Source organism: Cylas formicarius, unplaced genomic scaffold, assembly GCF_029955315.1.
Source record: "Cylas formicarius isolate icCylForm1 unplaced genomic scaffold, icCylForm1.1 PGA_scaffold_10__41_contigs__length_53128322, whole genome shotgun sequence".
NCBI lineage: Eukaryota > Metazoa > Arthropoda > Insecta > Coleoptera > Brentidae > Cylas > Cylas formicarius.
The window spans coordinates 32,536,211-32,563,021 of NW_026844214.1; the positions used below are offsets into that span (position 1 = coordinate 32,536,211).

Genomic DNA, 26,811 nt, shown 5'->3' on the forward strand with positions numbered 1-26,811 from the left:
TTTTAAGAAAACTGAATTTAACTGAAAACAAGGTAGTGTTTAGTTTACTGAACCAACACTTTGTTGGTTTAATTGGTTGTATATCACCTAATGCTACAATAGTCATGTTGGATATTATAATCAAATATATTTCATATATATTCATTTATTTCCTGATGTTTGACTAATACTTCTGAAGTACCTATTTGATATTAAGGGAGCTTATGCTCAAATTTGCCTGAATATATTACATACAGTACACACAAACCTCCATGGCCTGTCAAAAATACACGGATAATTCTCAGAATGAAAGCGAGATGGAAAATGTTATATTATTGCCAATTAGTAGTTCCACAAATAACGGTAAAGTTTAATTAATATACGTAGGAGGTAAAAAGAGATTTTTGTTGTATTTTCGTGAAGCTATTGTAATAAGAAGAATTACTACGTTTACGTCTGGAATTTAATCCAGGTCAAACTGATATTAGATTTATATTGATATAATGCACAGGTTTCGATCTTGAAATTTTTTTTTTTTAAATTTAGATTAGGTAAATAGATGTAATATCTCTTCCACAAAGAATTTAACGAAAATACTGCTCAAAACTGCCATATCTAAATTGTCGAATAATCTACTTACTCGTAAAGAATGCCTTTTCTCTTCCGTGTTTGCGATTACGGATTCGGCCGATCATATTTATAACATGGAAAATATGGAAAGGATGGTTGCAATAATTTTATAATTTTTAACTGGTGCTTGCTTATCGAAATTTTTAGTGTATCAATTTTCATTGGCGGAAGGTGTACTACAAAGTGATGTTACATAATAATAGCACCTTAGAAAGCAATTATTTATTTGGACACTTAAGTTATTGGACTGTATACTGTAACACAGACACTTTACTTTTTTTTTAGTACTCAAAAAGTAAGGTTTATTATACTATGCTACCGTAACTCCAAATTAATCCTGATTTTTAGATTTAGATCTTGTTTTAAAAATTCTTCATTAATACTAGTGAACTAATTCTCTGGTCTTCAAGCATCACTCTAGAAACAAAAATAATCTGCTTTAATGTACAATTTTCTTAAAATTGAAGCTTAAACTTAAAACTTGCTGTTAAAATATCCATTTTTGACTATAAAGTCTTACTAAATAGAACTCAATGCAAAAAGTTTGTAAGCCATTGATTTATCAAACCAAAAATAAGACAAAACTGGTTCGAAATTTCGCGTTTTAGACAGATTTATCGACTAGTTTCCACCGAGCTTGCAACCGGTTGCCAATTTTGCTGTGCGAATGCAGCTAATTAGACTATTTAGATGAAATTTCGGTTTGTATTCACTTTATAGCCAAATAACACCCAATTGGTATTCAGTTATCAAACAGCAACAAATTTCGTATGTACATTTATTAAGTTTGTCATGCTAGAAACAATGTTTACATCAAAGTTACTAAAATGTATTATCACAGAATCAGTGAACATCACTCACGCCTACCTAAAATAAAAACACCCGTAAACGTAACAGAAACAGTAAAAAATTAACATTAAATTCGGTTTAAGCTATACGGACTTTACCCAATTTTCGTAAATAAGTTAAGACTTTCGACTCAAAAAAGTCAAACCATAATGATATAATACTATGTAATAATATTAACCATTTATATTGAAAAAATCCATGCTACTTCTATGCCTTTGATTTTCCCTTTCATATTTCCCATCACAGCTTGCCTTCTGATTTGACAACTTCTTCAGTATTCTTTCTTTAAATATATTTTAATTCTCTCAAATATTTTAACTTAAAAGTACGGTAATGTTAATACGAAGAAGTTCCACACAGCAGATCCAATTTTGTTTTTTTAAAGTTTCTCGATTACAAGACTTTTCACTGACAACTGCCGCACTTGAGTTAATAACATAAAACAACATAACATACATCAAAAGAAAAAAATTGCCTTTTCAATATGTTCAATGTTTAGTCCAATTTTTAATTTATTTTCTTATAAATATTAGATCAGCAGTAAGCGCAGTCTTTGAAAGTTTCAACTATCATCTTACTGAAAGAAAGAAAAAACTTAAACACTTAACATTAGCACATTAGCCTAAAACAATTAACAAAATTTAGTATCCTTAAAAAAGCGATAAGAAACGTAAAAACCATTCTTTTTAAGAAAATGTGTAAAGTTATTTTAAATTCCTTTCCTTATGGATTTTTGCTACCGAAAATCATTAATAACAATTGAAAGCTTCTTAATAGCAGTTCTTAATGTTGTAGCATCCTCTTCGGTGGTCACATATTGAGCCAGCAAATCCTGTCTCACCTGTTCCAAATTATTCAGCTCAATCTGTCCTTTTAGAATTTGCTCCTTCATTTTTGTTTGATATTTTTTCAGTTGTTCAATTTCACTCGTTCGTTCTAAAAAAAAATAAATCCTGGATCACGGGGTCCCAAAAATTATTCATCTACCAGATGAATTTACGGTTTTGTTGGTAATAACATTGACACTAGGACAATTTTTAATTTTTCCCATTTAAAAACAGTAAATCAACCATTTAAAAACGTACTATAAAAGCTAATAATATAATAACAGAATTTATGTGATTCGAATGTATGTATATTCCACATTATCAAATTCTTAATTTCCTTGTTTTCTACTCCATATATTTCATCAGAAATAAAAAAATCAGATAACGTTAATAAGCTTCAAGAAGCTGAGTTTTTAGAGAATTGCCGTGTTTTAAATCCTATTAAACCCCACTTTGCCTTATTCCCAAGAACAATAATATGGATTTCAACAAAACAACTAACCTTTATCAAATGTTTGATACGAATCTATAACCTCTAACAATCCTGGCCATCTAATTTTTTCAGAATTTTCAATTTTTATAGTGTCGTCAGCTCCCACCTTGTCAATCTCCTCCTTAATTGATTTACTGAAATTAGGAATTTTAAACAATGCATCATTGTTACTAATAGTATAATCCACGGTATAGGTAGACTGCAAAGGTTTAAAATTTAATACTTTTAAACTGTACTTGGTTAAAGAAGATTCACAACATCTTTTTAATCTCTCTTTTACAATTTCAAGCCATATCTTCTCCATTTCTGCAATAAATTAATTAATCACCATTAATTACTTAAGGCTTGTGATTGAGCAAATAGAATTTTTGTTTGTATCTAATTCTTTTACCTTGACGAAGTTGATGTGGCACTTTCCTTAAACCCAATAACTGCAAAAAGTGGCTTTTAAGCTTATAGTCGGGCATTAAATTCAGTACCGACGGCGATTTTAAAGGCACTGGGAGGTTAAGAGGCAGTAATTTTTTCTCATCACTTTCCGTTTCGATAGTTAAAGGTGCAAAACAATGTTTCTTTTCGATTCTTTGTACTTCCAGTGCTAAAATTTTTTGTGAACTTAAATAGCAGAAATTGTTTTCTTAACTTACTGTTTCTTCTACAGTGAGTAGTTAATTCAAATAAGCTCAAAAAATCTAATTTTGTTGAACTTAAATCTGGTTTCAATGGAGGACCCGACCTTATCCACAAATCGTAAGGTGGCTCCTCTCTGTCACTGTCTGAACTTGTCCCTGAGCTACTTAAAACATCATCAGACAAATTTAACATTGTCCCATAAGTTCCATTAAGAGCATTCTAAAAAATATTAACAATCCTAAAAATGTTTTTTGAGCCATTTAAAATAAAAAGTCAATGCAAATGTTAAACGAAATTACATTATTCGCACAAAATCATAAAAATAAATAAGAGTTAGTACCGATAATAATAAATTTCAGTGAACTAGTTAATTCACTTACCTTTCTGTTAGTAATTTTGGAAAGTTTTTTCTGCCTTCTAGCCTTTCGTCTTAAAATTGCTATGTCGATTTTACTTAACTTAGGCCTTTTTGAAAGTTGCAAGTTAGACACGGAAATGGCAAAATTAGGAATATTCAATATTGTAGAAGACTGTGTTAAAACACTTTCGGGCTGCCGGCGTTTTAAAACTCCTTGAAGTGGCTTCGTTGGTGGTACTTTTGGAACGACAATAACAGATTTGACTTCTACATTAGTAGCTTCTACAATAACATTTATGTACTTATATGTAATAACATATCCGTTTGTGAAAACACCTACTGCTTGTTTGGGTTTCATTATCCAGATTTTCACATAACTTCCTATCATGCATTGCACTGTTACAATCCACAGCGAGACTTTTTGATAAAGTAACATCTGGTTTATGACAACCACTGGCTTCCATTTGTGATATGATAGGGGCATTGGGTGTTTCTGGCGACGCCATGGGCAAAACGGGGTTTTGCACTTGAAAATTGGCAATAACATTCATTAATGGTGTATGAACATGTTTTACTTCAAGCCCTTTGTCAGCACACGCAAATACATTGTTGACGCGAGTTTCCGATGATTCACTAAAAAGTTCCTCTACTGAAGCTTTAGAAGATATTGGTGGATCTTTTAGATGCTGGTCTTTTGTATCATGGTCCAAACCATCTTTGGGTGACAGCTGCGTTTTAAAATTCTCAGATAGTAGCACTTCCACATTAGATAAATCTTTTACTGCAGTTGAAGTCGTTTTCAAAATATGTTTTGATTCTCTTACTAAAGCATTATCATTCAAATGGCACTTGGTAACGTAGTCACCTTTTGAACTAATATGCTGCGCCTCACTTGCCGTTAGAACCACACTTTTTTTATTGTTTGAAAAAAATTCCACATCTTTTACCAAATTGTCAATGTAATGAGGAGTTATTTTTAAATTACCATCACCTTTGGATGCACTATCCTTTCCACATTCACTTGTTTGGATTTTTGGAATGGGAGACGTAATTAACGAAGACTTCCAAGATTTCTGTTGAATGACAGTGGGGATTTGGGAGTGATGTTTTAATGGGAATGCTTTGATTAAATTTGGTTTTTCATTAGTAACGGTGAACTTGGAAATTAGTTGTGGCTTCCTAGCTGAAACAAGAAAAAAGATTGTCAATTTAATAAGGATATAAATATCTCTACTAGAAAAAGTTGTTAAACCTAAATATGAAAAAACTGTTTATAATTCTTGAATGGTATGAATTGTGAAGAAAAATAGAAGTTTCGCCTAGAAAGAAACTAAACGGATACTATACTATTACTATATCGCCTGGAAAAGCATAATTATACACCCATGTAACTCAAACCCAAACAACTTCCTACCAAGTGTTTTTCTATGAAACTTCTTTCCAAATTGACCTAAAAGCAATTAATGTTGCTGACCAAGCGAAAATATAGAATAGAAACGTTTTATACATATGAAAAAGGGGTCGCCCCCCTTGAATGCCAATACTAATACATATGAAAAAATCCACAACAGCAAAACGCGGGGTTAAGGAGAAACAAAATTACAAAATTACGACCTTATTTATAATTTAAAATTTTACATTAATATTGCATCAGATCATCAAATCTGATATTATTTATTAGACCGATAAAAATGAAAAATGAAAAAACGATGATTTTTAATGAAATATGTGCTGAAATAACTTGTTAGTGAATGAGGTGTTAATGTAAATGCATGTAACAAACAAGGAAGAAAGCTCAAAGCCCGGTTAAGCGGGTAAACAAACAAAAATCAATCAAATTCTTAGTAGTTATAAACTAATACTGACTGTAAAATAGATTAGTGTTTTTGGAGACCTCAAAAACAAGTAGTCATACAAGTTAACGAAAAAAAATCCAGTTTACGAATGTTGAATCAAACTCAGGCCACTAATTCCCAAGAGACTCCCCTGTGACCTATTCAAGAGCATATATTCCATTAGCTTGTCATGAAAATCACAATGTACCATAAGGCTACATTTCCTATACCTATCTTTACCAACTTGATGGTATACTATTTATCATCCATCATGTTTTAGTGTTATTTGAATCACTACTTGCACTTCCTGAAAAACTTGCAACTTTCGAAATTTTGTTTGTTCACTTATTGAAATTTGGACTAAATTGCTGTATTAGGCCAAGTTACTTTGCTGGATTTTCACCCCTACTAATAATCCCAGTCAGTTTACATTTTCCTGAAAATGGCTTAATAAGAAATATTATTACCTGCGACAAAAAGGCATTATTGTTACTGTTTTCATAATTTTATTAGAATTATATGTTGTCTCCTGCTGTGAAAGACTTGAGAAAATTTTATCAATGCGCTTAAACAATAAAAATGGAATTTTTAACAAAATGGTCGACTAATTTGACATAATTAAAATAAATTAAACCTTGCTAGTTCGCGCGCCATTTCATTTCCAAAAATTTACAGATTTTACACTGCTATTGAAAATTGAAAGTTTTTTGATAAATATGACCAACAAATTTAAAGTCGGCTTAAGCTTCAACTAATCACAATTTGAGTTTTTAAATTTGTAAGTACAGGTATAAGAATCTAATCTGAAACTGGGGAAATGGGGAAAAAAAATGTTTTAGCGGATGTTTTAGCGGATGCCTTGCGATAGGCGCCTTTATCACATCCTAATTATGGCCCTCACAAATAATATTTAAAGTCAAATCAAATACCTAAAAAGTATCTTCAAAATTTTCACCACAGATGTTTTTTTATCAGATCTTATTCGAAGAACGTTATAACTCCTCAATCGAATAAAACCTTGATATTATTAGTAATCCACAAGAATTTGGAAAACCAACAACACAATTAATTACCGAAACACAAAGGATCTCGGGAGGATGATTGGCAAACGGCAAGCGAGGCGGAAGGTCAGGCACAGTCCTCATTGCTCGCCTCACCTGCGACGGTCTGTGAGGCAACCGGAGCAGCTATCAGTGTCGTTCGGTCTGCGCCTAATATTGCTTCTTTTGACGAGAGATTGGACGCTGTGTTAGCTGTTGATGGGGAGGTTAACTTTGGTGTGGGCGGCTTGGAAGATAACGATGATGGACCGCCAATACCCGAATGACTAGAAGTGGGTGCACATGTTGCCGCAGGTCCAGAATTATTTATTAACGGCCCTGAAGGCTGAAGAACTGTAGGTGACTGGCGATGAGGTGCAGTTAAATTGAGGGACGAGTAGCCAGGCTGCGTAACTGATGAAGGACCATGACTACCCATTGACGATTGGCGTTGCAGTGAAGGCGATGACCTAGAAGTAACATCAATAAGTTAAACAACGTGTTTAATTTCACTTTCAGCAATATAGAGTGTTTAAGGTCTTCTTAAGGAGCTTAAAATTTACTAACAAATCAATTTCAAAAACGTGGTATAAACTTTAGCAAATAGGAGATGACATGACCATGCAATGGAATATGAGGAATAAGTTATCTCATCTTTTGGACAACATTCATATGGTATCTGACTTATTTATGGTTAATTACCACAAAAGTCATGATTAATCTGAACAAAAATAGTAATTTCTATTACTTATGGAAAATAATAATACTTATCACTTAAATAATGGGTGTTTTTTTTCGATGTATAGAACATCTTGGCATTACTGTCCAAGATGGCGACCGATTTAACAGCTGTCAAGTGATTTATTCTCAGTTTGGTTTGGCAATTCATCATGAATAGACTCACGCCTGAACAACGCTTGCAAATAGTGCAATTGTATTTCGAAAATAATGGTTATGTGCGGAATACGTATCGCGCACTACGTCCATTTTATCGTCGACAAAATCGTCCATCAGAGCAGTCAATTCGATTAACCATGGAACGTTTATATTTTATTGATAACTCGCATCCCCTGCTGTAGAGCGTAGCATTGAGGAAGACCCGAATGAGTCCATCCGCCATCAAGCACAGGAATTGGATCTGTGTCCATCCACTTTATGGAAGATTTTGCGGAAGGATCTTGGTTTACTTGCTTACAAAATCCAACTCGTGCAAGAATTGAAGCCAAACGATCATCAAGTAAGGCGTAGATTCGTCGAAAGGGCCCAAAACGAGATTGCCGTTGTTCCCGATTTTCATTAGCGAATTTTGTTTAGCGATAAAACGCACTTCTGGTTGAATAGCTAAGTCAACAAACAAAACTGCCGCATTTCGAGCGAAGCTAATCCTCCAGTGTATGACGAAACACCGTTATATCCAGAAAAACTGACTGTTTGGTGCGCTTTAAGGGCTGGTGGAATCATTGGTCAGTACTTCTTCAAAAACGATGATGGTCAGAACGTTACAGTCAATGGTGATTGGTATAGAGCTATGATTACTAACTCTTTCATTCCTGAATTGAATAACCATGATGTCCAGGTGATGTGGTTTCAATAAGACAGCTCGTGCCACAACCGATTTATTGAAAGACACGTTTGGTGACCGCCTAATTTCACGTTTTGGACCTGTGAATTGGCCTCCAAGATTTGATTTAACGCCGCTAGACTACTTTCTGTGGGGCTATGTAAAGTCACTGGTCTATGCGGATAAGCCACAAACGCTTGACCATTTGGAAGACAACATTCGCCGTGTTATTGCCGATATACGGCCACAAATGTTGGAAAAAGTCATCGAAAATTGGACGTCCAGATTGAACTACATCCGCGCCAGCCGTGGCGGTCATATGCCAGAAATCATATTTAAAATGTAATGCCACAAGATTATCTTTCAGATAAATAAAATTCATGCGAATCGAATAATCCATCGTTGATTTATTGCAACTTAAAGTTCTATACATCGAAAAAAAAAAACCCTTAAAATAAAACTCGCTTCTCAATAAAAAAAAAGGTAAATCCAGTTATCAAACACGATTTAATAGATAGTTTCATTGTTTGATTAAATCAAAACAATTTTCATTTTAATGGAAAAATCTATATTTCTAAAAGGTTGGTAAAGGGAAATCTACTTGCAGAGATTTTTATTGAACATTATACAAAAACATCCCTTGGGAAAAAACTTCCTTTGATGGTATAGATACATAGATAACATTTTTGCTTGTTTTATTGGAACTGATATTTCATTAAGCATGTTTTTGAACATATTAATTCGATGCATAATTGAATAAATTTCACTGTTTAGATTGAACAAACTAATTCTATTAAATTTTTACATTTAATGATAATTAAGACACAAACCAAATTGGATTTTTCCATAACTGCTACACATAAAAAATAGCTGCTTTTCATTCTTTTGCCCACAGACTTGTTAATACGCCACTTTCACAAATAAAAAAACAAATATGCACATTTGAAAATCTGAACAACTTTGTGTTCCTATTTAATTATTTATTTCTAGTTGCATATAATATACATTTTTATTTGAACAAACACTGAAGATGAAATTTCAGAGTTAGCTATCTTACTTGAAATGAATATTGATGCCAGTTCCATTTCCACTTTAGGACAAATTGGTGCCGACTCTCTACTTGGAGAATTATCGGAATCCGCATTTATAGTTTTTGTTAGGATGGCAGACAAAATGATTGGCTTACCTAGGTACAGACGGAAAGCCCTGAGGAGGAATCACCCCACTACTTGGGGTTAGAAATCCCGCTGTTCCAAGTGGAGAGTGTCTAGTAGTCGCGGCCGCTAAACTAAGCGGCGAAGGAGGTAACATGCTTGCTCCCGTCGCGGGATGCAACATTGGCAACACTAAATGCGACGCAGGTGCAATGTGGGCGGCCGATGACGCACCTCCATGTGGGGAAACCCTCCGGGCCGCGTCAGCTACTTTCTGCGCGGACCGTTCTTTCTCTCGTTCACGTTCAATGAGCTCACGCTCTAGTTCCGCATCTTTCGAACGAGCGACAGCAGCTGCTGCGAGACGGTGACGGTGTTCTTCCTCTAACTTCAACCTAAAAATATCATAGTTGAAACCATATTAATCAACTATAATTGTTAGTTATTTTGTTAAAAATAAAAATAATAATAATAAAACAGGTTTTGCCCACCTTTCATGTACATACAGCGGCATGTGGGCACCTGGAATCATGTAAGGAAGATACGGGTGACCGATGGGCGCCCAGGGCGGCCTCAACATTCGTTCATAGTAAAGTTGATCTTCCATTAGAGGAAGTGGTGGATATGCACCATAAGATGAGTAGCTAGCTACATCTAACCCAACCGGTACAGGGCCTATCCTATAAACATCAAAATAAAAATGGCGTTAACACCTTTTTACTTGTAAAAATATAGCAGCTTACCTATGGTCTTCGGGTCTGTAGGGCTGGAAACCACTCCTACCAATGTCATTAATTCCTGGATGTGAATACCGATCAACAGGATTGTTTGCCAGACGAGACTCGGGTGGTCTACTTCCAGTAGAGCCATAGATCTGAGCATCTACCCTGTCTTTTGACTTGTCTGGTATTGGTACACTAGCGGCCACTTTAAAGTTAATTAAATATTGGAAACGGCCAAATTAAAAAATTTAATTTTTTACCTGATTCTCTACTCCTATGCGCTGGCACGGGTTCAACTTGTTGTTCAGTTGTTCCAGTTGTGGGTACATTCTGCTGAGCTAAACTTTTTAAGGCTGCGGCAAACGAATGGTAAGAATATTGCTGAGCGGGGGTGTTCTGTACAGAAACCGCAGGACCGCCACTGTGCCCGGCAACAGTATGCCCTGAGGAAGATCTTGGTTTTGAATTTCCAGATGCTTGTAACGTTGTTGGTGAAGGCACACCGACTATGACACCGTTTGTGGTTGAAGAAGTCACGATAGAAACAGTTGGTTGTTTGGGACTATTAGGCACACCTACACAAAAGATATGATGTAGTGTTACTGGCTGAAGGCATTTTTGTTTTCAGAATATTTATTTCCAACAGGAAAACCAAATGTCACCATTTTGGTAGTTGAGAAAATTCCTAATCGTTGAGAGATAACAGAACTGCAATTGTGATAATATGGGTTATATTGCTTCTAGGAACAGTAAGGTACCACAGAACTTTAAATATTTTCTTTGAATTTGTTATAAATTATTGGTGGCCATAGTTACCAAAACACTCATTATCTATCATACTGAGTTCGGTTTTAATGAAAAGGTATGACACGATAGAAGTTAGTTCATGCAACAGCAACAACATATATTAAATGATTTTGACTTCTCAGCAAGTATCCAAAAAGTTACACTTTAATTTAAGAGTTAAATGTTGTTTCTTTTTACGTCCAGTTTAGCTAATAAATTTTAAAATTCTAAATGATTTTTTGCAGTAAAAATAACTGCTAAAGTTTATTTCATAAAGGAGTTGAGTAATAAAACCCCATTAGTTATGCGAGTGACCGAACGAATAGTCAAGCTCTATATATTGTTATAAAATTCTTTTTATCGAATACAGATAGTACCATCCGGGTTTCTCCAATTTATGAACTGTTTCAATTGTTATCCATTAACCAACACTGAAAATGGCGCCCTGGTAGGATTCTCATAAGTCAGGAATTTTATTTTTATACAATAAAAATGTGATATGTGTGTAATATTAAGTACCCTGGGCTTGGTAAAACCGTAACTTAAGGTTCGTTTTCAATATCGTGTTGTGTCTTGTATGAACACTAAATTTTTCTGCCATACTTTTCACGTCGTATTTCATAAAACGATATTCGTATTAATATGACATATTTAATAGCTCAAATTCAATGAAAAGTTGGATAACCAGTTGGATATTTCTTGTTTTCCCGAAGATGAAGTTGAATTCTTCTCTATCCGTTATTCATAATTACTAATAATTTAGCAGGAAGATATTTTATCATTTCTCCAAAATAGTTTCCAAAAACACCCGAATATGGAGTCTCTTTTCTTGAAGCACACCTTAGTGCAGGTTGCCTTAATTTTTAATTTTAATTAATTTAATTAAATAATAATTTTAATTAAGTTGTCACTAAAGAGTCATTCATTTTCTTTTACTCCGTCATAAACGAATACTAAACGGCACTCTTTCAGGTAGGATGGTAAGTGGTCATAAATGATATCAAAGCCTATTTATTAGTATCGGAGTCACAATAGGAATCAAACATAATTTTACTGAACATAAAGCCGACACCGAAATTGAATGGAGCTGGTGGAAATTTCCCATTTTATTACTCTACACTTTTATGAAATAGCTATAATACATGTATAAATTGCATTGCGTCTACCCGACTTAAGTAAGCGACGCATTGCACCGTTAGATTCCTGAATTTGCTAAAACCTTACCTTCAACAGAACCTTGCTTCTGTTGACAATAGTGGTAGTATGGATGAGTGCGAGTTAAAATCTGCGAATATTTAAACTCCATCACTTATCCACTTTTAAACTGTCGAACTTACATTTTTGAATTATCGATCCAACTTCATTCTAGTGGCTTTAAAAATGAACGAATGCCGAATATTATTATTCTGATTCTATTAGCGTCTAAAAAAAATACTTCATCAGTATTTCCATTCTATATCATTACTTAAACTATTATTTATTCAGATCACCTGCTAAAATTTCAATGAAAATAACAAAATTTCGAATAACGCATCAATTCACATTTTGTACACGTTTACATTTATTAACAGTAGTAAAAAGGCAAAACATTCAAATTTTCTTCAAAGGCCAGTTTTCTGTAGGCCATTAAAATTATACTGGAATATTTTTTCCAATTATTTCACAATTGTCCAATTCAGATTTGACAATATTTCTGTAGGCATAACTTATTAAAATATAAATGTAAACCACAAAATAATTTAACGAAAAACGAGGAAAAAAACAATCGGTTCGCGGCACTAGCACGAAAAACGAGACTGACAAATCGTTTGGGCGTGTTTACGTTGACGCGTGCATGTGTGACCCCGCCGAATTTAGAAAACAAAACGATTTATCGACAACCGCCCACACGGAGACGAACGGACTGCAATAACGCACACTTGATTTCCACCGCGCGCCGACAGCGATGACGGGTTGCCAAGAGTTCCGCCGGAAGAGAGATATGTTAAGGGTGATTGTAATTCGCCAGGGTCGGACAAAGTCTACATGCCCCACGAAAATCGGAACTTTTTGTACCTCTTATGAAATTTCCCCCTTGTTCGAATCACTTGACTTGACGCCTGAACAAGCAGAAAATCGTGGTCTTAATTGGAGATGGGCGCTCGCAGCAATATGTTTCTGAAGTTATGAGAATCAACCAATATACCGTTCCTTAACTGTTAAGAAGATTTAGACAAATTGGAAGCTACAATAGAAGATCAGTTCCAGGACGTCCCAGGTGCATCAACCCTGTAGAAGGCCGCTATTTACATTTGCAAAATTTACGAACACTTCATGTTACAGCCAAGCAGCTGTATACTGCTCTCTCAAGGGTCAGAATACCGTTAATGTCCAATAGAGTTGTTAGGATCAGAAGTGGCAATACTAGATAAAGAATTGCTAAAATTATCTTTGAAATTTGTTAGTTTGTTACTTTACATTTTTATTTTATTCTTTTCGAATAAATGTTATATTCATTATTTTTGCCCATTTTGAATTTTCCTTTTAATGAAATCAGCCGTTATTAAACATTAAACATACAAAAAATTTTTAAACAGGTTTAAATATTAACAAGAAAAACGTTTGGGAATATTGCATTGCGATATTTTTTGTGGCGGGTTTATTTGCTATTTTCCAAACGTATCATGACAACTTCTTCCGCAGTATGTAGCATTGAACTTTATCGGTTACCAAGGGAAAACGTTATTTCTCATAAAGTGGGCACGCTTCAAATAAGGGATAAAGTAAAACAACGCCACTTTTTGCGCCACTTATTTTAGTGTTGTTTTACTTTATCCCTTATTTGAAGCGTGCACACTTGAAGAGAAATAATGCGTTTAAATGATACTGCAAACAAATGTAAAAAGTAAAAAACCCTACGCGAAATGACAAATTTACTGAAATTAGGGCGGATTTATATTTTTCTAAAATCCGCCCCTGCTCGGCTTTGCTTTTTTATTCGAGGGGGGTTTTCAGTCGTGCATTCCCCGACCAAGAGACGAGATAAACGTCTTTATTTACCCACTTCCGCCGGGGTAAGCATTTTGCCCCGATCGGGCCACGATTAACATGTCAATAGTGGACGCGATGAATATTGACGGCAGTTGGGATAACAGGTATCGCATAATAGGTTATTTGACAGATTTCTGAAAGAATCTCTTATTATTTTGTGTTGATTGTGGAACTCACAAAAGGTGGTTAATTTGAATTATTTTACGTACTTCTGAAAAAACAAATAACCTTTATGAAAAGTAGAGAAAAGGTTATTTATAACGTTATAAAACAGTTAATAAATATCAAACGATAAACATAAGAACAAGGTCACTGTAATTTAACTTGCAAAATGTACGGTATGTTCTGTCTTGGCTTTGACTGCAATTATCGAAATAACCTGTACACACATTCTTGGACAAAGCATCACGAACGGACTTTTAAGGTGTTTTCAAAATTTAAAGATTAAATATTATGTTTATTCAGGCATAATAAAATCACATATTAGAGATAGAAAATACGATAACACTAAATATATACTAATTTTCAATAATTACCTACATAAGCATGTTTTTATTCAAAATTCAATTCTTCATTTCTTTTTAATGTGCTCTACTACATATTTCCAGATCTGAACAGGTATGGATCACTACTTTTTTTGACGATATTAGATAGTAGGCAGTACTGCCACTGATATCAATCGACACGTGCTCGATAACTATCTGACTTGCACCTGTCTGGTCTCTTACCTATTAATAAATTACGAGTGACTTTTACCGAACGAACGTGTTGCATACTATACTTTTTCTACGACCGTTAGTTTTTGGGTACATTTTTGCAAAACAACGAGAATACATTCACTAACATGACCGTCAGAATTGATAAACGTCAAAATACAAGGCTTGAGAAATATCTCCGAAAATATCCGATTGCTCCCAAATCCGTGCGGTAAAATCCCGGAAATGTCCGAAGTATCTCGGATTCGTGGTAAACGAAACGTGGTAAGTGACGTTTCCCGCACGCTAGATCGGTGTGTAATTAGGTATTTTACAGACGGGGGTAGAAAAACATAATTTTTAAATCAGGGACATTATTTTAACTTCTTGTGCTTGACGGTTAGCAAAAAAAGTAGTTGTGGCGGGAAACGAATTTCTTCCAAAACTACCATTTTCTATAAACTCGAAAACAATCTAAACTATTAAAAATTTCTAGCGAAAGTAAAAGTGAGTATTAATGTGTCGAACAGGATAGTTAACTGTGGCTATTTACATTGCATAATTCACAAATACTCTCACAACACATTTTTTACTGTATGATAAAAACAATTATTCTACAACGTTCGCCAAGAACTAACCAACAGTTGTTTTCAAATTAATAATTTGAACATACAAGAATTATTTTCGTTACCTTTTCTCTGGTCTTGGAAATAATACGCCTAATCGTCTGAAAACTAACCAAAACTACGCAGACTTTTATAATTAATTTCACACAGTGCGGATTTCGGAGTAGGTTTATTTACACAAAAATATCTCAAAAATCAGTTATTTTCTTGGGGCTAGCAAACTATTGGTTAAAATAAGAAATATGGCAAACAAAGAAATATTAATTTTTAGTGACCGTCCCTACCACAAAAGCAGATAAAATCACAAAGGCTTAGAAAAAAACGTTTTACTCTATTGTAAGTACTTTAAGCAAATTTTAATAGTTATGCAGAAAAAAATGTTACATATAACCGATTTATTGCTTAAAGATTCAGGGTTATTTATGGAAACCGACAGCCTAGTTGCCGTTTACACAGACAGGGTTAGTTCTAAAATATCAATGTCTGTTATCTCAGGTATACTGAAATAGGCGATTTCATTTTTATAAAAATCAAAGCTTACATAGTTTTTTTGTATAACAAAATGAGTAGTAAAAGGAAATGCGTCATACAGATGTCATTTTTGCAATTTGGCGGCGCGAGCGGCAAAGGTGTAATTCGGAATAAGCACACCGAAATTTACAGCAGTAGCTGCTAAATTGTCACTAAAATGGTAGGAAGATAATATTGATTTTCTTTAAAGAATAATAGGTGTTCATTGAAAACTATTTATTTTAAAAATTAAACTAAAAATAGAATGTCAGCAATTAAACAACCTAAAATCGCAATATTTTAAAATAATTATAGCCTCAATTACTGCTTTTTACCTCCTTATCTGTAGGCGCATTTGGTTTACTTCAATAACTTTATTTTTGAAGCAGCTATTATTTTATTAAAAGGCCATTACAGAATTATTTTAAAAAAATCTAAACAATTAAAAATATGTAATACGTAAAACGTTCACAAACATCTACAAAAACTTGATGTCTGAGCAATTGACAAATGAGAATTTTCCGACTTTTCCTGACTAGAGGTGCCATTTCCCCGGGTAGAATTTAATAAATCAAGTACAAAATAAAAACAAAAACTTTTAGCAAGTTTCACGACTTTCGGCAAAAAAATAATTTTGCGAATTTTAAGTCTTAAAAAAAATTGTTAAAAATCCGTCAGAAATAGAAACGATGCGTGATAAAAAAAGGTCTTGGTTTCCATTAGTTACCTTACCCCGCACCAAGGGAAATTTTGATAAGAATGACAAATACGTTTATTAAATAAGAGTGAAAAGTTTAAAAACATACAGGACATACCAGGACACTTTAGGAACACTTCCATCCAGATCACCCTGAATAATAAACAGTTTTCTTTTGGCATTTTACATCTCAAGCTACTGAAATTAAATATTTTTTCCATTAAGAAAAAGGATGACTGTTTAAATGCTAAAATAATTGTTTTAATTATTGCATTTTTTATCATTTCTAAATTAAATGAAAAACATTTTTTTTGCTTCTGCGCTATATTTATTGCGCAGTATTTTTATGTATTTAGACTACAAATAATTAAATAAATAAACGTAAATAAAAGACGAATATAGGTATAATCCTTGAAACTGTAATTACTGCAGCTCATAATATTCATTCAAATCTCCAGAGAAATTAAAAAAGGGAAAATTACTTAATTTACTTACTTGCAATATGTTCAGTCTTTGTACTAGCTTTTCTCTCCATAATTTTTGGCGAATTGTTTTTTCTGGCAGGTTTGGCTAGGAACGTCGGTGGCACCTGAAAAAAAAAGATGTACTTAAGATAATAATCATAAGGAATACATCACATAAAATTAAGTGGTCTTTGAAATCACAAGGTTACCACTTATGTTTTCCTCTAAATGTTTCCTCTGATAAGAGATAAATTGACATTCATTTAAGTAAAGAACTAGCAACAAAAATTAACTTAAAAACAAACTGAAATTTTGTATCAAATGGGATACACATGAAAATTTTATTTTTAGATTTTCGTCTTCGTCTTATCTATAATGGTTCTTAGAATTAGCCATACTCCAATATTTGAGGCCAGAGTAACATAAATTAACTGAAAGAAACATAAAATACTTATAGTTTACTTCAAAATTTAATAGTTTTTAAGTGAATAAATAAATAAAATAAAAATAAAATAACAAGAATTTCTACTGAAATATTTTATTTCAATCTTAAATTCTACATGCAACTTTAAAATTTTTGCTTCGAAATAAATTTTACTTACAACTTTATCACTTCTTTGCCCGCTAGGCAGTCTGGCTATTCCCGCTTCTGGACTATCTTCTGGAGGTGGAGGTTGTGTTATCCAGTTGTACTGCCTTTTGTCTAAGGGTAAACCCCATCTTTCATATTCCAATGATTGGGTACGAAGGGTTTCGTAACAATCTAAGCACACTACCGAGTAATCACCATTTTCCAAAAGCAGTGAATATTCCGGTTGTGGATGAAATCTTAAGAAAGGAAAATCCTAAAAGGAAAAATGAACTTGCGCTGCGTTCTCCATTTCCTAAATACAATTTTAAATTTAAATTCAATTAAATTAGATGAGCCATATTAGAGAAAAAATGTTTTCCAATGTGTTTCTAAAAATATATTTTGTGTCCATAAGATAAACTTAAAAAATCACTTTTTACTTCATATAATGAGTTTACCAATTGCCACGCTTGTACAAGCTGGACACTTCTAAAAATTGTAGGTAAAACAAACAAAAAACATTTACATACTAAACATTAAAAAATAAAATCTTCTAAACAATTAACTTTATGTATTGAGCAGTATTGTTTTATTACTTTTGTATTAAGGCAAATATGACAAATCCCTTTTTACAGTTCTTATGCAACACCCTTTTTATGTTGGTCACCAAGCACCAAATGGATCTGTTGTTCCCAGCCTTATCAATTTTTTTCTAGTGGGATATAAAAAAAATATTTTTTTATCACATTTTCAAAAAATTTTGAATGGGCACAATAAATTTTTAGAGTAATAAAACGAATGTAAATTGTAAAGTGATTGCCTATACATCTTATAATTCTCTATCCGATTAATTAAGAGAAAACCCTCATACCTCTTACACAAATGTGTATTAGCAAAGCTGTATCTTACCTTTATAAGTAAAGCTCTTACTCTTTTCCTATATGTAGTTATACCACAGACATAACAACAATAATCGTGAGTGTTATATTCTCTCCTATCTGCAACTACATGGCCGCCTTGACTCTCGTACCTGCGCCACTGACTCACCAAACTATGGTAACAAAAAGTACATACAAGTGCACTGCCATCCTCACGAAGTTGCTCTGCATTAGGCGGACTCTTGTGACGCAAAAGTGCAGGAAAGTAAGGTGCATTTCGACCTGTAATCAAAAGCAATTAAGAACAACATGCTAAAGTTTTAAAAAATTGATTTTAATTCACCCTCTTCCTTATTAAAAGTATTACCAATATTATTTCTAACAGTACTGAATCATATTAAACACAATATTTCCATTGCAAAATCCACCATAATTCCAATAATTACACCTACCTTGAGGTTTACTATAAACAACCCTAGCCAAAGTAAATTCTGAATGTAAACCGCAGAGAAAACAGTAAATACTACTGCCGCCAGGATTGCTACATACTGTCCTCTCACTATTTGTACTAGGAGGTGTAGGGATACCTCTATCACCATTGACAAGTTGGGCATCAGGTAATGGAACATCATACCTATATGAGAAATGAGTTTCTTAATTTGATTCAAGTAAATTCAATGCTTATTGTGTTGCAATTTTTACCAAATAACAAAACTTTCATATCCTCAAATACATTTCTACTGATAATGACAACCAAAAATCTTTTTTGTTTCACCAATCATCCCAGTTTCCCATCCCAGTTAAGCTCTGAAGAAGCCACCAAGATGATTGGCGAAACGTCTGCAACTTCGATACAGCAACAACCGTCCCAGGATGAATCCAAAAGATTTGTAAATTTTGAGATTTGAGAATAAGTTTTTTGAGCATACCTTCTTCTCTCTAACGGAACTCTTTCAGCTTCAAAAGTCTCCCATTGCGCAGCCAAATGATTAACGCATCTTGTACAACTTAAAACTCTCCCGTGAGAATCAATACAACTATTTTCTAATGTTCTGCCAATCTAAAACAGGTAATGTTCAAATTTATTTAAATGCTTCCAATATGCCTGAAAGTAGAGGGTATCCAGTTTTGGATTAGTGCGTTTTCTGCTTTATTTTAGTTATATGAAGAGCATGAAGTGATTTTCAGATTACTAACATGGCTTGCTTTTGAGATTCGAAGAATTTCTAATAATTTCAAGTTTGGCACAGTCAACATGTGTACCTTGGCGTAGTTTTTAATGTTTGCGGAAGTACTCAAGTTTTTCTTGTAAAAGATCACATGTTCCAAAAATTAAATGAACTTACAAAAAGAATACCACAACTGGACATTCTGCTTATCAACTGATTTCCAGGCACAGAATTGCACAGAATTGAAGTTCGTTATTTTAAAAAAGGCATATTTGTCATAGTGAATTTCATTGGGACAGTGCACACTATGCGTATTGTTTTCCTCTATTAGGCAATATACGTAAATTTCTAACCACTTACCTTGGACAAACAAGGAAAATGCATAGCATGAGAGTTCATGCCTTCGGGAGATGTACTAATCCATTCCATTTGGGGCAGAGGAAATAAACCTGCGCATATATAACATCGGTAACTCTGCGAATTTGGATGACCATTTACATCCATTAAGGGAGATGTCGTTCTTGGAACATTTACGGACTGCAATTGAAAAAATACAAAATAATTTTTTTACCATATTGATTTTAAATTTGCGGGCCATTAAATTTTAAATCATATATCCAATGTTGAACAGCGCGTGTGTGACCTCCGAAAAAGTGAGCAAAAGCTACTGGAGAGGCAATTATAACAAGAAATATAAGTTTCGCAATGCAAGAATGCAAAAACAGGCAGTTAAATCGCTCAAATGCAGTATAGAAATAAATGGCCTATTACTGTCAATCCTTATTCCTAAATATTATTGCTAATCTTATTCGTGATATTAAAATTATTTCTTTTTACAAAACTTCTGAATTCCTCTTGCGTCGGTTTTTGCTTAGTCGAAAGTGCTGAAGTTTCGCCAATCATCAGCAAAACGTCAGCAATTTCGACTAAGCAAAAACTGACGCAGGAGGAATCCAGAAGTTTTGTAAAAAGCATTACAGTAGCCTGTGGAAGTTTCTTTGAAAAAATAAAATTATTCTTTCATAATTCCCGCCCGGTTCAGTTAGCAAGTGTTGTCATAACCAAAAACTTGTCATTACCACAAAGTGTGTACCAAGTGATCTTAGCAGCAAAAAATAAAAGATCGCGGTTCTATTAAAAATTAATCTTTATTCCACTTGTGTTCTTTGGATAGGAAACACATGTCACAGTTTATGTGTCATGGTCTTAAGGCTCTTTCATGTTCTTTGAGCCTAGTAAATATTTTTCGTCCTGTTTCTCCAATGTACTCTTTGCCGCATATGTATTCCAACTCATCATCAGTTGCCAAATACAATCATGAAACTGAAAACTAAAATTCTTGCATGTATTCAATTCTTCTACCTACGAAAAATCCGAGAATCTATAGAACTCTAGAAGCAACCAAACAATCTTAACCGCGACTCAGGTCTTTATAATAATAATAATAATAATAATTAATTTCCAGGTACGTTTCATATAACTCTGTATTGTATACTAAATTTGCTATACTAAGTCCCCATACAAAACTAGGCATTTATTTACTCTATATGACGAATGTCTCACTCTATATGACAAAAGAATTAAATAATCCAATTTCATGCCCTTCTTGAAATTCTTTACCCTAATCTTCCTAGCTCTTTTCAGAATATGGTGAGTAACTTAGATATCAGTTTCTTGAGCTGCGCCATAAAGAGCTGTGATAAAATAGAGTTAAGATTAACTTAGTTGTCTAATAACAATCAAAAGTCACTAAAACCTTGATTTGTTCTTTCTTCAAATTCAAAGTAGGAAATATAAAAGTACTAATTGGATTAACACAGATGATTTCTAAAAAAGATCGTTGATAAAAATTTGACATGCTAGAGTTGTCAGTCAGTCTAAAACACAAAAGCCTGACAACATTTAGTTTTTAAATTATTACATAAACAAAAATAATTATTCAAAGTTCATAAAACCTTAATTATTATTGACACCAAATATGGTTTGACGGTTTCTCAAATCCAGATTAGATGGTTTGGGTTACTACTGGTTGGGAATATCCCAAAATATCACCAATTAATAATCCCAATCACAACCATCAATCATCATTGACGATGATGATAAACTGCAAAGAACAAAATACTTTTAATTTAAATACCTTAAGACTTCTTCCACTTTCAGATAATGGAACTTGCTTCTTCCGGTTGGTAACTACAGCAGACGAATTAATATCATAGGGCTTATACCGAATGTCTGATCCAGCAGAATTGGCAGGACTTTTCACAGTACTCGACCGGGAGGAATTGTTATTCAAGTACTGAACTTCCGTAACACTTATATGATTGTTAGACTGGGTACTAGATTCATTTCCATAAACCTACCAAGACAATTTTTCAAATTAACAAAAAATTATCCAACAATTAATTATGTGATAGAATATGCTGATGACTACAAGAAATACTAGCTTCAACATTCCCAGTATCTGCGACGCGACGTTCGCATAAAAACGTAATATGTGTACAATGTACTTTGTATTTCAATTCTCCTTGTAACGGCTTAACGAAAAGCTAGTAACTCTGTTTGTAAAAAAATAAAAAGTGTTTTTAAAAACGAGATCCGCAGTCGGTGGGGCTTTGGGATAGTATTCGATCAAAGCCGCGTCATCGGGATGATTTGATCGCGAAACGTGGGTTTCAACGCTTAAAACTCCAAAACGACGACTGACTGACAAACCCAACGTAATTGAATTTGACTGAGGGCAAAGAAGATAAGAAATCACCCTCGCAAGCAGCGCTACACAAGGAAGATTCTAATAGGACGAATAGGCTGGTGACTAAGAGAAATCAAGGTTAGTGCCCAAAATTCACATTGTTCTCCTTTCATCTTCCCTGGTTAGGGCTGTGGAAATAATTTTAAGATTCTTAATTTTGTTTAATTTTAAGAAACCTCAAAATCAATTAAATTTATGAGTGAAGATAAAGACGTCGACAATTTAAGTGCGTTCTTCACTTCGTTAAACTGAGTTTAAAAGAAAATAGAAAATAGTCAATTCAAATTAAAAAATAATTCTAATGAATTGACAAATGCAGGTGTAAATTACACTTTGTTAAAAATATTTACAAGACGTATTTTCACGGTACGCCCAAGCTTATTATTAGAACCCGCTTGCACAGCAATTGCCATCTTAGATGGTTTAGAGACCTTTATAAGTCATCACGGCCTACCTCAACAAATAACGTGCGATAATGATACGGAATTTAAAACGTCTTTGCTTTTAGATATCTGTAGATTGCATAAAATTGCAATTCATTTTACAACTCCTGGCAATTCCAAATTATTGAAATGGCTTTTTGGCGCTCTCGATTCAGACGATGGACAAAAATTTGATAGAATTTTCGCAGAACTTGTTCGTAGTAAACATTCATCTGACATCCAACTAAAAAAGCAAACCTCGTTGATTCAACAGCTGATCGACAATTATGACACTATAACACTTCTACAGAAAATCAAAAACTATTAAAAAACATTTAGACACATATAATTCAAATAAAACTATTACTGACATTACTACTTTTATTAAAGCTCAAAACAAACTTATGCAAACTAATTCTAAATTGCCAAGGTTTTATACCATTTTTGGATAATTTAGAAGATGCCATTACATTTGCGAAATTAAAGATTGCATTAGAACAAATAATTCTAAAATTGAAGGTTCTCTATGGTGATCATCAAATTATAATTTTTGAAAATCAAAATAATTATTATCACTTAGCAAACTTACAAATTAAATTTGCAAAGGATAAAATAATTTTTGCCGTCCATATTCCGATTTTTCTTAAAGAAATTTTTTAATTGTTCCACCTACTCCCAGTACCCGTAAATCGATCCTTAATTGTACCTAATTTACTCTACCTATTATTGCAACAATATCAAGAAGCAATCTGTCCAATCATTGAAGACACGTACGTTTGCGAAAATCAACTTAGCCAGCCAATCGGTGACTGTGTGGCAACCCTCATTAAATATACCGAAAACAAAAATAGCCACGTAGTCAACGTAAATGTTTCAACGCATATAATACGACCAATCACAAGTAGATATTGTATTGATAATACCATCCGAATAGAATTGTGGAAATAGCTTTTATTGGAGCACTTTGCCTATTCGATGTTCCATATGATTGTGATATAAGTACCCAAAATTCTGAGCTTTGGAATAAAGAGGAACTTTTTAAAGCAAACCCATTCTCACTGCCATCCATTAAAATTGAAAATGTAAAACATCACGATGTGAAGTACCAGCCATTCCAACTAAAATCGATTGATGTCACTTGGAGTCTCGCCACATCGACGGGAATAAGGTTTATTTTAACTTTGCTAATAGTTACAGCATGGAAAATCTCCAACAACCCGTCCCTGTGGTTTTCCACTACCGAGGGAGTAATTATGTGATAGAATATGCTGATGACTACAAGAAATACTAGCGTCAGCATTCCCAGTATCTGTGACGCGTGGTCCGCATAACAACATTATAAATATGTATACAATGTACTTTGTATTTCAGTTCTCCTTGTTCTCCTTGGCTTAACGAAAAGCTGGTAGTTCTGTTTGTGAAACAATAAAAAGTGTTTTTAAAAACGACATCAGTCGTTTGAAAACCTTAACTAATTACATCTTTTCGTTTTTATAGCAAGCTAAAATTTTGAAAACAAGGATATTAAAAATTTGCATATTATCTGATACCAAATTACGCAAGATTACTTTTTGTCTGGTCACACAAGTCATTACAATTATTGACCAACAAAATATAAATATAATTACATAACTAACCTAAAATAAACTATAATTATATTTTTTTTGGGAATAAACGAGGCTCACACTCACAATCACATAAGTAGGCAAGTACTATTTGCTTGTGATGAAAGCGAAAGATTACTACAATTTCGGTGCCAACCTCTTTTTTACTCTTATCCTAGAACCATTGCATGGTTTTGAATATTTTTGCCTTGCATCAATGGGCACCATCATAAAATTTTATTTCGCACTAACCTGGTGTTTTTGAGGAATGCTCTTATAACATGTGGAACACACTTGTACCATGCCTTGTGGGGAAACAGGGCTAGCCCCGGGTGGCGCCTTTAAAGACTGGATAAATGGAAAATATGGCTCCTAAAATATAAAACCAATATTTAGCTTTCTGCCAGATTTTATACAGTGTTATTAATTTTATAAAATAATTTTGTATTAAGCAGTTTGATTAGTAAAAGCATTGCTGATTTGCTTATTTAAAAAAAATCTGTGGTACCTTCTCAGCATTGGGACAACAATACAGCAGCCGTATACTAGAGGAAGGATATTCCAGAGCACAAGTATAACAAATGAAGGTAGTAGTATCCAAAGCGGCACTCTGACGTTTACGCAAAGTATAATTTCTTTCTGCGTGCGAAACTCCTAAAAGATTGAAATGAACGATTAGTCCATTTTTTAAGTGTAATAAAAAATGGAATTGAAATGTTTGACACAACTTAAAATTACTTAAATCTAATAGTACATGATCCCATTGTGATATGGAAAACCGGTTAATTCCAGATTTTTTCCAAAATTGTCTTTTCATTTTACTGGAATTGTAGTAATTCAAGATAAATTAAACCGATAATTAGCACTTAAAATATTTATTCATTTTCATAGCAATAAATAATGTATTTTTGAAGGATTTTCATCTATACAGTGAACCCAAAAAAATATTTTAAGTAAGCAGTAATGAAACTAAGTGGTAATAACATTTTTGTTTAAATATTTGTGTATCCAAATCAGATGTAAATATCTATTTAACTGATAAATTACCTTGTGTTTGAAATGTTTGCCACTGTTTGAGCAGGTGTTGTTGGCAATCAACACAAGCCTGGACTCTGCCTTGGGAATCAATTGGCCTGCTCCGACTAGGTCTAGGATGTTCAATTAGACTGGGAAAAAATGGTTGCAGAGGTGTTTCAGTTAATTGTTTTGACGCAATAAAATCTAAACTACCCTTTTTGAACTCATCACCGCACACATAACAGACCTGAAAATCATGATCACCATCGCATTTAATATCACTGGCAATTTGAAGTCACGCTTTAAGAATTACACAAAATGTTTAATTCAAGGAATGCCTGTTTTAAAATTTTGAAAAGTAATAAAAACTGGGAAAATTACTCAATTTACTTCAAAATTTGTTCATTCAATTTCATCTCTTACAAATTGGAATTTCATTGATATTTACCTCTGTCACGGAATTTTTATCAGGCATACTTAAGTCTAAAATATCAGTACCGGTGGATGAATTAGAATTTTGGCTGTGAAACATAGGTGGCACAGACACTGATTGCACTACTTGATGTGGACTGGAATGGGTTAAATCCAATGCACCTTCTGCTACCATGTCCTCTCTCTCTGTACCAGTAACTACCTAAGAAAATTTAATAAACACTTGAATAAAGTTCATAACAATCTTTAGGTAAAGCAATAAAAGACCAACAAAAATCTTAAAATATTTACCGCACCATAAAGCCAAATCAGAATTACTCACTGGGGCTGAGGTAGGTCTGGGCGAACCTTTTAATCTTGAAGATTCGTCTCTGATTACAGGTCTCGTGGAACATGCAGCGAAGGGAAATTTGGAACTGGAACAAACCCCTTGCTCGTTGTTAAGACCCAGAACTTGAGCAGCATATTCGCCTTGCATGCTCATATCTGCGCCTGTGTATGGTCCATTATCAACCCGCTTAAGCCAATAGAGCCGCTCAGAGTGAGGACGCGAAATAAATTCATACTGGTCCCATTGTTGGAGAAGGAGAGTATAACATAAGCTACACGCAGCATAGATAGCGCAATCACCTTTAGCTATAAGAAATAAATACAACTTTGACGTGGGAATATAAATAAATAAGCAATTATTATACAAAATGTTTCACATTGGGTCTCATATTAAAAGTTTTGCGGAACAAAAAAAGGCAAACTTTTTAAAAATAGGTGAGACTAAAAGTATTTTTAAAATGAAACCAATGGCATGATGAGCAATTCGTATATCACGTTATAATTTAAATGACCAAAGATAGAGAAAACAATTAAAGAGACTTCCATCTATATCGGAATATTTCCTAGAGAATTCATAAATTACTTTTAGTCCAAATTTACGAGTTTTTGCAGATTTCATAAAAGTGACTCAGTGGCCTTGTTATTCCCAACATGTACCTAAATCAATACATCAATTCTAAAAAAAAATTTGGAGAAAATCGCGATTTAAATTATTTGAGTTTCATCGATTAGATTAACCTAACTTAACGT

The 26,811-nt window shown here is 33.6% G+C and overlaps 1 protein-coding gene across 2 annotated transcripts in view; it reads right to left on the reverse strand.

Annotated features, from left to right (window-relative positions):
* Positions 1-681: 681 nt before the first annotated feature.
* The window catches only part of LOC132708424 (uncharacterized), a 30,163-nt gene continuing 4,033 nt past the window's right edge, over positions 682-26,811 (reverse strand). Inside the window, exons 3-26 of one of the 2 annotated variants that reach the window (XM_060680766.1) lie at positions 26,054-26,367; positions 25,748-25,933; positions 25,330-25,546; positions 24,791-24,936; positions 24,535-24,654; positions 21,645-21,863; positions 19,868-20,044; positions 19,268-19,398; positions 18,791-18,972; positions 18,370-18,620; positions 17,492-17,734; positions 16,921-17,014; positions 10,342-10,656; positions 10,103-10,286; positions 9,851-10,039; positions 9,392-9,754; positions 6,762-7,114; positions 4,110-4,952; positions 3,792-4,051; positions 3,426-3,630; positions 3,170-3,376; positions 3,015-3,084; positions 2,788-2,912; positions 682-2,394 (exon numbers count right to left, since the gene is read on the reverse strand). In XM_060680766.1, the coding sequence (XP_060536749.1) occupies positions 2,195-2,394; positions 2,788-2,912; positions 3,015-3,084; positions 3,170-3,376; positions 3,426-3,630; positions 3,792-4,051; positions 4,110-4,952; positions 6,762-7,114; positions 9,392-9,754; positions 9,851-10,039; positions 10,103-10,286; positions 10,342-10,656; positions 16,921-17,014; positions 17,492-17,734; positions 18,370-18,620; positions 18,791-18,972; positions 19,268-19,398; positions 19,868-20,044; positions 21,645-21,863; positions 24,535-24,654; positions 24,791-24,936; positions 25,330-25,546; positions 25,748-25,933; positions 26,054-26,367 (5,594 nt within the window). In that variant the 3' untranslated portion in view covers positions 682-2,194. Of the gene's footprint in view, positions 2,395-2,787; positions 3,085-3,169; positions 3,377-3,425; positions 3,631-3,791; positions 4,052-4,109; positions 4,953-6,761; positions 7,115-9,391; positions 9,755-9,850; positions 10,040-10,102; positions 10,287-10,341; positions 10,657-16,920; positions 17,015-17,491; positions 17,735-18,369; positions 18,621-18,790; positions 18,973-19,267; positions 19,399-19,867; positions 20,045-21,644; positions 21,864-24,534; positions 24,655-24,790; positions 24,937-25,329; positions 25,547-25,747; positions 25,934-26,053; positions 26,368-26,811 lie in introns of both variants that reach the window. The other variant, XM_060680765.1, reaches the window with a different exon arrangement.